General features: G+C 36.3%; 1 protein-coding gene across 1 annotated transcript; it reads left to right on the forward strand.

The window, feature by feature from the left end:
* Positions 1-1,326: 1,326 nt before the first annotated feature.
* LOC139464464 (uncharacterized) lies at positions 1,327-9,238 on the forward strand. Its single transcript, XM_071245996.1, has 11 exons — positions 1,327-1,603; positions 4,131-4,384; positions 4,704-4,968; positions 6,172-6,234; positions 6,956-7,009; positions 7,286-7,347; positions 7,497-7,546; positions 7,877-7,978; positions 8,215-8,280; positions 8,577-8,663; positions 9,103-9,238. Exons 1-11 carry the CDS (start codon positions 1,327-1,329, stop codon positions 9,236-9,238), a joined length of 1,416 nt encoding a protein of 471 aa, XP_071102097.1.
* Positions 9,239-12,659: the final 3,421 nt, after the last annotated feature.

The raw sequence follows: 12,659 nt of genomic DNA on the forward strand, positions 1-12,659 counted from the left end.
TGATGGTACCAGGTGTGTGTGAAATGGTGAGTGTATCCTTCCCCACCTGTGGCACCCATCACAAACACATGTGTAGGCAAGTCAATTGTTCACCTGAAAAAACATGGGAACATATGGTACAAGTCAAAAAAGGGAATTGCATGGGACATCATTTCTATCACTGATGCATATAAAAGGAATCATTGAATGTAAATAAAAAATTAAAAAATTATTGTAATTTTGATAATTTCAGGACGAGCGTTCACATAGAGTTTGGAAGGATTGCCTGCGGTATGACCTTCAACACCTGGATGAAATCTCCTGGGTAGACAGTCTTCCTGACTATTGCAGCATTCACAATGAATCAGTCAACTCAGCAATTGGTAAGATGTTCAAAAGAGAAAAATATGGGCCATATTTCACAACAAATTCTTTATGGGAGATTTTTCCCAAAACAAAATACCCCTGATGACTCTTGTTTTGCATAGTAACACTATTTCCTCTACCTCTCGTCTTGCCTCACGCCCTGTCAAACATTTTGTAATAATTCCATGCCAGTACAATTTGTTTTTCCTCTGCAGCTTTTTTGAATTTATGCTGAGGTACTGCACATTCTATCTTCAGGTTGTAGCCCTTACAGAGCCATGTTTGGATTCCACCCGCATCATATCAGCAGGCTCTTGAAAGCAGGAGGGGAAAGTATGGATGCGTACATATGTGAAGACAGTGAGGACTATGAAACCGTAGAAGAACATTCTCAGGTGATTTGTTATGAATATATTTAAATATGATTTAATATCTTTTCATGGTCGAATGCAATGGCAATGGATGGTATTGTTTACATTTTACATCAACTAGCCTTTCATTGATTGTTAAAAAAATAGCTTTTGATCTAATTTGAAGCCATCGTTACAATAAAAGCAGCAAAACACTTTCCATATTCATAAGAAATCTATTTAGCCATCAGCAGCAGCAAGACTATGGACCTTTATAACAGAGTTATATGAGTTAGATGAGTAACATGAACAGATTTGTTTTCTCTTTGTGTTTATATTAACTAACTCTGGAGAGAGATTACTTAATTTCTCATAGCCAATAACAGTGTGTAATAGCTATTGTCAATATATACATGCATTCACCAAGAATTACACAACAAGATATTTCATAATATATGTCCACAGTTTGGTCATGAAAATCAGATATACAAATTTAGAACATGGATATATTTTATACATATTCTCATATTTATTTTATTTTTAGGCAAGTGGAGGAACACTTGCCAGACTCCAAGAACTGCTAGAAATCAGGAAGGAAGTGCTGGCAACCTCTGATAAATCTGCCACACGAATGATAAAGAAACACCTGAAGGCAAATCCTCCTTCTCATTATGAAGTGGGGGAGATCGTTCTTGTTCGGCATTTAGGCAAAGACAAGGGTGTTTGTAGGGGTGGGCAGAAAATCACTTCTCCAAAAGCTGTTGAGGGCGAGATTGTGGAAGTGAATGAGAAGTTGCACAAGTACAAGGTGCGGATAGGAAAGAAACTGTCATGGCGCTCTGTCTCTCAAATCACAGCTATAACAAGGCAACAGGAGGAACAGAAGAGAAGGCACAGTAGACATGCAGGTACAGTCTGTTGAAGTAATTAGTTCAAGGAATAATGAAGTATATTTATCTTGTCAAGTGACAAGCCTAATGGGGACCTTTCTTTACAAACATTCTCCATAGCTGGACTGCAGAAAGTACCCTGGTAGTACAGTAATAAAATATTCAATCAGGAGGGTCACTTCAATAAGGATGTCAATGCTCAAGACATTAATTTTTCTCCGATTTCTGCATGTAACAAACTTTATGTTTGCTCTTACTTGCACATAGATACTCAGTATTTAAAAGTTTGTTAAGCGACTTAAAGCAGCTTTAGAATACATTTTAACCAAATAGGATTCATGGTTAGTCCCTTGTTAGAGACAGGTCAAGTTTTCTATCCAATTGTTCAAAATAACTAGACAGGAACTAGTGTGAGGTTGGTTTCTGGACAATGGTCAACTATCATGTGACAATCACCGAAAACATTTCTGATGTCCTGAATCAAATTAATTATAAATATTGATAATATACTCTTAAAAAAAAGAAACTATACATCAGGATTGCAACTGGGTTTATTGTTCGAGTTTCAATATTATAAATATTGGAATGTGTAGGTAAATTATTGCGGTACAATATGCACTTAACAAAAACAGGTGCAAAAACGACCAGGGTAGGTGGAAAGACAGTAACGATTGTGGCTTCCTCAAGTTGCTATCACCTCAGAGTAGCGACTGCCCATAGCCGAGATCAAAGTCTGAATAACAGCCCGGGGGATGTTCTGCCTCTCCTGCTCTAGTGTATGAAGTGTATGTGGCAGTGGTAGACGTTGACTGATACGACGATCCAGCACGTCCCACAGATGTTCAATAGGGGACAAGGGGGCACGGGTGGCCCAGTCATCTAAGGCGCTGCGATTTGCTGTGCAGAGTTGCGTCCCCTGGACACGCCAGAAACCTATGATTATGGGTTCGAATTCCGGTTCACCCCAATTATGTTTCTAGGTTTGTCAGCACCATACCCGTGCTCGTGGGTTTCACCGAACTGGTAAATGTCTGAGACCTGCATCTCTTCGGGCTTTCCTCCCACATTAAGCTGACACGCTGTGATATAATTGGAATAATGTTAAAAGCGGCGTTAAACCCAACTCACTCACTCACTCAATAGGGGACAAGCATGGCAAGTGGGCAGGCCAGGGTAGCGTAGGCACGTTGTTCTGATGCAGAAACTCTGTGCAAACACGTGCGACATGGGGTCTGGCGTTGTCCTGCTGAAAGATGCCTCCAACGGGGACAACGTGGCGCTGCAGGATCTTATCTCCGTAGCACTGACCATTTAGAGCATCATCCACTCTAACAGGTGCTGTCCAGCCTCCGTGATGAATGCCTCCCCGTACCATGACACTTCTGACTCCAAAATGATCCACTTGCTGAATGCAAATTTCAGTGTAACGTTTGTTATGACATGTGCACGTCCATCAGCACCCTTCAGCAGAAAACAGGACTCGTCTGCGAACAGAACACGTCTCCACTTTGCTTGAGGCCATGTGACAAAAGACGTACACGGAGGTGATGCGGAGTCAGCTAGGATGTAACGCCGCACAGGTCTCCTGGCTAGAATACCGGCTGCTCACAGATCATTTGGAACAGTCTAATCCGATATTCGACACAGTCCTGGTACTTGTGCGGCTGTTGACGTTGCCGTGATGAAACGGTTCCGCAGGTGCCATACCTGGATGTAGCGATCTTAGCCAGGTGTTGTAACACAAGGTCATCTTGACCTTGGCCTGTCATGAACGTTGCCAGTGGTGTTGTAACATCTCCACAAGTTAGAGATGGTCAATCTGGTCACACCCAAAACTTGCGCCAAATGCTGTTGTGTTTCACCCGCTTTCAGTCGGACGATGTCATTGTTGTGTTGTGCTTCTGAAAGACGTGGCATTTTAACGGCTCGTTTTCTCATTTTCTGATGTATGTGTCAGCAGCCATTGTGCAGGCCTTTTAAACCTTGCTGTCAGATGAATTGTCATGACAGTTCAGGAAATTGCATACTGCACGTTAATGGCATTGCAGCTGCATTTGGGCGAATTGCTGCGTCATGACGTCCCAACATTACGTTTTGCTCAATCGGCATGTTTACTCGAACATTTGAATTGAAATTTAATGATTACTTAAGAAATAAAATTAAAATTCTACCATACAAAAACAATTAGGTCCTGTGTCATCAAATTATGCATGTATAGTTTCTCTTTTTTGAAGAGAATATGAACCATGATGACCAAAAATGTTTTTTAACTATATTGGAATAAGTAATGTTTGAATAGGAAACATACGAGTACAACAATCTTCCATAGTTTCCATATACATGTCATCATTTAAAAAAAGAAATATGTCTAAGAAGTTAATTAACATTATTTAATGCATGTATGAACACAGATCAAGGCTGCCAAATTAGACATTTGACAACTACACCTTGTAAGCAATAGTGAGACCAAAATCTGAAGAATTTCTGGTTGTGTCCATATTCTTTGATGTAATCATCAGTTCTGAAATTTTACAAATATTTTCAGATGACTACATGAATGTCATGGCAAGACTTCAAAAAGAAATGATGATGCCAACAGTTTTATCTTCTGACAGTCTTCTTCAGAAGCTAGAAGACATGGCAGGGAGAAGAGGCTGTATTGTTAAACACAACTCAGGTGGCGGTAACTGCATGTTTCTCTCCCTGAGTGACCAGATTTACCATGTGCTAAACATAGAAATGAATGCTCTGGAAGTGAGGGAAAACATTGTGGAGCATCTGAAGGCACACCCAAATACAGTAAGTCAACAAAGGAAACAAACAAACATGATTACTTTAAAATAAAGTCAGTATAGAGTCATTTTGCATGACATTGGTTTTTGTTTTACCTTAAGAGTGGCTACTTGAGTTGTGTTTAACACTATTCAAGTCATTTTATGGCTTGGCGACACCAGACATGGGATGCGGTTTACCCATTGTACCAATGTGGACAATCAAAAATAGATTTTCAGCATGAAATGTGAATGCTTTATAACCACTATGCTGCCCTACCACCCAATTTCACCTTGAGGCAACCCTCTTGTACTACTTGCTTGAAAATAATTGATCATATATTCAGATAGATGGAACACCACTGGAAGATTTTGTCGGCACACAGCAGTCCTGGGAGGCCTATCTTTCAGCCATGGAGGCCCCGGGCACATGGGGAGATCATTTAGTTCTCCTGGGAGCTGTGGAGTTTCTCCAAGTTGACATTGAGGTCCTCACAAGTGCATCTGAAACTCACCCAATCATACTCAAGACAGTAAAGAGACAAGAAACAACCAAAAAGCTGTTCCTGGGGCATATATCTGAGTTTCATTATGTCAGCCTGCACAAATTAGGTAAGCTAATATCAATAGATTAACCAAACTTTCAACACTTATTTTAAAATGATATGAATCATAACTCTTGGTAAATTTTATGAAACAAATGAAATTCAACCTTAATTCGAAGCTGACTGAGTGAATATTATCTTACATAACAGTCAGGATTGTTTCAGCCTTATGACAACAAACAAGTGGTTGACAGCATGAGCTATGAATCGTATGATCAATAACACACACTTACCATCTGATCATGAAGTACTGAGGACTTCTTTTGATTCACAGTGTTTAGGCAAAACAATCAATCGAAATAAATGTTTACAACTAACACAAGGGTGGCTAGTTTAGGTACATGTTACTGTGTATGTGTAATTGATTACTAATTTTGTGTACTAAAATTATGTAAATATAAGATAACCTAAAAAGGCTCACTGTCCATGGTTTGGATATTATTAATACTTTGTCATACATTGTTCTCCCTCATATCATTACTTTAGTACAAAATATCTGAGCAACAAATGGCTAAGGCTTTCCTGCCTGAGAAAAGTTTTGAAAACATAACATTAAACTTAGTCATCTTAGTTTTCAACTTGATATACCTAAATAGAGGGGGAATGAGTGCAGAGTTGCATCCCTTGGGATGCTAGAAACCTATGATTATTGGTTTGAATCCCGGTTTGTGGCGATTATGTTTCTAGGTCTGTCAGCACCATATCTTTGCTCATAGTAAACGTCTGTGACCTGCATCACTTCGGGCTTTAAGCTGACATGTCCTGATATAATAGGAATACTGTTCAAAACGGCTTTAAACCCAACTCACTCACTCACTTAAATAAAGATTATTATACGAATGTGTGTCATACTGATTTTTATGAAAACAAGTGCCAGACATACATGCAAGTGTAACAATTTCTTTAATACCCATGATTTCTTAATCCTTATGAGCTCCTTCAGAAAAATGGACAGATGAAGAACGACAACTTAGAAAACCACAATTGTCGAAGAAAGGCACAAATTTATCAGCTATGACGTCATTTCTACTGTGACATCATTTCTACCTTATGTCACAGTAAGATTCGAGTGATGTCAACAATGCTGTCTGGATGACGTAAATAATATACTGGTACACATGAAGTGATATTTGCACTAGTGCATATACAATTTTTTTATTAAATTGGTTATTTCTAAATCTATGGGTAACAAATATATTTATTTTCACAGGACAAATTTGCAGTGATTGTCACTTAGAGATGCATATGTGCCAATGTGTGGATAACATTAATGGTAAGACTTGATTGAACATTTTTAGAACATTTATACTGTTGCAGTTATAGTATGTAGTGATACAAGTAGATAGCACAGTGACTGGTGTACCAATACTTAAATCCCTGAAAACAGACTACTCCAAGGACCATCTCTGTCAGTACATATAACAAACAACTACCTACTATATTTTCATTATTATCATTATTATTATTATTATTATTATTATTATTATTATTATTATTATTATTATTATAGCATATATTTCTTCTACAATCAGATATGTTTGTTTGTTGTTTAACGCCGCACTCAGCAATATTCCAGCTATATGATGGCGGTCTGTATATAATCGAGTCTGGACCAGACAATCCAGTGATTAATATCATGAGCATCAATCCACGCAATTGGGATCGATGACATGCATCAACCAAGTCAGCGAGCCTGTCCCCCGATCCTGTTAGTCGCCTTTTACGACAAGCAGAGTCACCTTTTACGGCAAGCATGGGTTGCTGAAGATCTATTCCACCCCGGAATCTTCACGGGTCACAATCAGATATGCTTAAAGTTCATTCATGGTAACCATGGCATTTGGTTCATACATACAGTGGGGTTTTATTGTTTAAACTTGTGCCATATCACACAAGTCAGGAAATATACATTATGCATGCATGTACCAGCATGTATCATACCAGCAACTGCAACATACTCATACTCATAGTCATCTTTACTTTCACTCACTCAGCAATCGACACAGGGTCATCTTCACATGGCTACGACAGTGAAGAGGAGGACATGGGTGAGGATGCCTTACATGTGCATGAACCAGTTACTGAAACAAGGACATAATGATTGGCCATAAAGCAGAAACCTATGATTATGAGTCATGATGACATTCCTAGAGGTGTCCACAGGTACAGAATGCCAGATAAGATTATATCCTTTGTATCATCAACGTAGTTATTTTCTGTGAACTGAGCTGACTAACCTTGTCCTCCCTGATATGAAAGATATTCTATATAAATAATGAAATTGATGTATGTGTAATATATAGGAATTTTGTATTCTGTTTCAGAAACTAGCAGTGATCCACTTCCAGACACTAGACAAGTTTCAAGGGCATTCTTTCAGAAAGAGGTAAGAGTTTCAAGATAAATAACAATAAATAAATTGTTTAACATTTTAGCGTATGAAAGAAGATGACGGTATTTGAGTCTCCTAATGTCTACTGTCTACATGGTATATGGTCAGTTTCTATATAGATTTCATTGTGTTTTTTTCTCTAGGAGCAAAATCTTGCCATGTATCTACAGAACCTGATGCAGGGAAACTTCAGGTAAGAGGTATTCAAGTATAGGCCAAACCTAAGACAGTTCTGAAGAGCCTCAAAGTTAAATGTCATGAAATTGACGTCATTGCTCCTTTTGAAATCATGTAAGGAAGAGAAAAGTTTATGTTTATATGAGTGTATCCTGGATGTCTCCATAAGGTTCTTATTGTATACATATATATACAGATTAAAAGAGTTTGGCACATTTCTATTAGATCCCAAAGCCTACTTACCGGTAATAACTTCTACTGCATGTTCCTTCATACTCTAAACATCTGACCAATGTATGTTTACCAAAGGCAGTAACATATGTGTATGTACATACTCTCCTTACAGTGGTGATAGGGATGGAAGGGGACAGAGGCATACCATGTTTCTGGAGAGCTATCCCTATCAGGATGTTAAGGCAGGATTTGCATCCCAATTCATAACTGCAGAGGTACAGTGCTTAAATAAAGATGTTAAGTACAATGTTACTCTTTCAAAGTGTCCTCCATGGCAGTTGAAGACCACATGTCTTATGATTTGTAATGCTTGAAATTACTAAACTGTTAATACAGAAAAAGATAAATCTCTAAATACGTTTCAATATATATATCATAAATAAGGTCTCTAAATATGTTTCAATACATATATCATAAATAAGTGTCATGAGACTGAACGTTGAATTCACGGCTCTACGGACACATCATAGAGTGGATTAGAGGCACCTTCACACGTCGTATTCACAAAGACAAAAAGTAAGTTATTAGTGTGTATAACATACAGTGAAGTCTCACTATTCTTTTTGAAAGGAATTTGTTTTTCTTGGTGTTGATGTTGATACAAATTCTTGTCAAGGTTCATTTTCAATACACATGCTACTGTGGTTATGAAATGTCATCTTAAGAAAGGGAAGAGTAACATGTAAACAAAATCAGTTTACCTTCCATTCAGCTTCACTAAAGTTAAATGTGATGCTCTGTGTTACAAAGAGGAAAAGGAAACTGCCTAAACTTGTTCATGTTAATGCAATATGTAGAACTGTTCATTTCAGCCATCCCTACACCAGTTTATTGACCAGTGTGCTAACTGTGCGTAATGCGGATGAGAATCTGAGAAAACTGAGCCTGCAGTATATGTGGTAATATAAATTTACAAATAATCTAATTCCTATAAGATATGGAACTACACTAGATCAATGTAACTGTATCTCTGTTACATGTGTCATGCAGTAAATCAGTTTTGACATTATAAATTTGACCTATAAAGGTACTAAACAGACCTCAGTGTGGTAAAATCAGTAGCTTGTAGGAATAGAAGTTATACATGTGCATATCATTTCTACCATTAGGCACTTTGGAAGAATCAAATAAAGTGTTCTGAAATGTCTTTTTGTACTGTTCTTGTTTTCAACCTACTGCTAAGTATTAGTCACAATTAAATCTGAAAACCAACACATAATACTAGTCTTGCCATATTTCCGTTCTGACCATATACAATTTGTTTCATTTGTAATTTTGGGGGGTTTAGTAACTTTGCTCAAACATGATATGTTAAACATGTCTTTCTGTCTTTTACAGTGCAACAACACACTACATTTTGTATGTAGCTGTAAAAGAGGCATGCCTATTCCTCATCCAGAAATGTCTGGATATGGACTACCAACATCTGGACAAAGAATGTTCAGAAATGGAATTACATCCGAAGCGTTTGTAACTTGGTCCAGTTTTGACTTGTGTTCATTGTGTTAAAGAATAAAATGATATCAAATGTTCACTCTGTAAGTCTTGTATATCAAACTAATATTGACTACTCTGCACTGATGGTTATCATCCTAAGTCTTGTGTTTAGGAAAATATGTGTAATATGACCTCAAGAATTGACATTACATGTTTAAAATCTATAGTTAATGGAATCTTAAGATTTTCTTCTTGGCTATGGATATTAAATCACAGTTCTAGCTAGAGAGCAGAATTTGAATGCTATGGGTCAATATTTCTAGCTTTAAGAGATTTTTGACTATTTTATTACTCATATCCCCTCAACCAGAAGTGGGATAACGCTTTTAAAATCTAAAATTAAGTTAATCTTAAGATTTCTTCTTGGCTGCTGATAGTAAATAGCATTTCAAACCTGTGAGCAAAGCCTGAACACTATGATACAATATTTCTAATTTTAAGAGATTTTTGACTATTTTATTACTCATCTCCCCTCGACCAGAAGTGGGATAACGCTTATAAACACGACAAATAATGGAATCTTAAGATTTCTTCTTGGCTGCTGATAGTAAATAGCATTTCAAACCTGTGAGCAAAGCCTGAACACTATGATACAATATTTCTAATTTAAAGAGATTTTTGACTATTTTATTACTCATCTCCCCTCAACGAGAAATGGGATAACGCTTTTAAAATCTAAAATTAAGTTAATCTTAAGATTTCTTCTTGGCTGCTGATAGTAAATAGCATTTCAAACCTGTGAGCAAAGCCTGAACACTATGATACAATATTTCTAATTTAAAGAGATTTTTGACTATTTTATTACTCATCTCCCCTCAACGAGAAATGGGAAAACGCCTTTAAAATCTAAAATTAGGTTAATCTTAAGATTTCTTCTTGGCTGCTGATAGTAAATAGCATTTCAAATCTGTGAGCAAAGCCTGAACACTATGATACAATATTTCTAATTTTAAGAGATTTTTGACTATTTTATTATTCATATCCCCTCGACCAGAAGTGGGATAACGCTTATAAACACGACAAATAATGGAATCTTACGACTTCTTCTTGGCTGCTGATAGTAAATAGCATTTCAAACCTGTGAGCAAAGCCTGAACACTATGATACAATATTTCTAATTTTAAGAGATTTTTGACTATATCATTACTCATCTCCCCTCGACCAGAAGTGGGATAACGCTTATAAACACGACAAAAAATGGAATCTTAAGATTTCTTCTTGGCTGCTGATAGTAAATAGCATTTCAAACCTGTGAGCAAAGCCTGAACACTATGATACAATATTTCTAATTTTAAGAGATTTTTGACTATTTTATTACTCATATCCCCTCAACCAGAAATGGGAAAACGCCTTTAAAATCTAAAATTAGGTTAATCTTAAGATTTCTTCTTGGCTGCTGATAGTAAATAGCATTTCAAATCTGTGAGCAAAGCCTGAACACTATGATACAATATTTCTAATTTTAAGAGATTTTTGACTATTTTATTATTCATTTCCCCTCGACCAGAAGTGGGATAACGCTTATAAACACGACAAAAAATGGAATCTTAAGATTTCTTCTTGGCTGCTGATAGTAAATAGCATTTCAAACCTGTGAGCAAAGCCTGAACACTATGATACAATATTTCTAATTTTAAGAGATTTTTGACTATTTTATTACTCATATCCCCTCAACCAGAAATGGGAAAACGCCTTTAAAATCTAAAATTAGGTTAATCTTAAGATTTCTTCTTGGCTGCTGATAGTAAATAGCATTTCAAATCTGTGAGCAAAGCCTGAACACTATGATACAATATTTCTAATTTTAAGAGATTTTTGACTATTTTATTATTCATTTCCCCTCGACCAGAAGTGGGATAACGCTTATAAACACGACAAATAATGGAATCTTAAGATTTCTTCTTGGCTGCTGATAGTAAATAGCATTTCAAATCTGTGAGCAAAGCCTGAACACTATGATACAATATTTCTAATTTTAAGAGATTTTTGACTATTTTATTACTCACATCCCCTCAACCAGAAATGGGAAAACGCCTTTAAAATCTAAAATTAAGTTAATCTTAAGATTTCTTCTTGGCTGCTGATAGTAAATAGCATTTCAAATCTGTGAGCAAAGCCTGAACACTATGATACAATATTTCTAATTTTAAGAGATTTTTGACTATTTTATTATTCATCTCCCCTCGACCAGAAGTGGGATAACGCTTATAAACACGACAAATAATGGAATCTTAAGATTTCTTCTTGGCTGCTGATAGTAAATAGCATTTCAAACCTGTGAGCAAAGCCTGAACACTATGATACAATATTTCTAATTTAAAGAGATTTTTGACTATTTTATTACTCACATCCCCTCAACCAGAAATGGGAAAACGCCTTTAAAATCTAAAATTAAGTTAATCTTAAGATTTCTTCTTGGCTGCGGATAGTAAATAGCATTTCAAATCTGTGAGCAAAGCCTGAACACTATGATACAATATTTCTAATTTAAAGAGATTTTTGACTATTTTATTACTCATCTCCCCTCAACCAGAAATGGGAAAACGCCTTTAAAATCTAAAATTAGGTTAATCTTAAGATTTCTTCTTGGCTGCTGATAGTAAATAGCATTTCAAATCTGTGAGCAAAGCCTGAACACTATGATACAATATTTCTAATTTTAAGAGATTTTTGACTATTTTATTACTCATATCCCCTCAACCAGAAATGGGAAAACGCTTATAAACACGACAAATAATGGAATCTTAAGATTTCTTCTTGGCTGCTGATAGTAAATAGCATTTCAAATCTGTGAGCAATGCCTGAACACTATGATACAATATTTCTAATTTTAAGAGATTTTTGACTATTTTATTACTCACATCCCCTCAACCAGAAATGGGAAAACGCCTTTAAAATCTAAAATTAAGTTAATCTTAAGATTTCTTCTTGGCTGCTGATAGTAAATAGCATTTCAAATCTGTGAGCAAAGCCTGAACACTATGATACAATATTTCTAATTTTAAGAGATTTTTGACTATATCATTACTCATCTCCCCTCAGCCAGAAATGGGATAACGCTTATAAACACGACAAATAATGGAATCTTAAGACTTCTTCTTGGCTGCTGATAGTAAATAGCATTTCAAATCTGTGAGCAAAGCCTGAACACTATGATACAATATTTCTAATTTTAAGAGATTTTTGACTATATCATTACTCATCTCCCCTCAGCCAGAAATGGGATAAAGTCTATAAACTCGACAAATAATGGAATCTTAAGATTTCTTCTTGGCCGATGATAGTAAATAACATTTCTAGCCCGTGAGCAAAGCCTGAATACTTTGAGTCAAGATTTCTAATTTCTTGTCGGATGATGATAGTAAATAACATTTCAAACCTATGAACAAAGGTCTAAA

Source organism: Haliotis cracherodii, unplaced genomic scaffold (assembly GCF_022045235.1).
Source record: "Haliotis cracherodii isolate W230 unplaced genomic scaffold, xgHalCrac1.p SCAF_1, whole genome shotgun sequence".
Classification (NCBI taxonomy): domain Eukaryota; kingdom Metazoa; phylum Mollusca; class Gastropoda; order Lepetellida; family Haliotidae; genus Haliotis; species Haliotis cracherodii.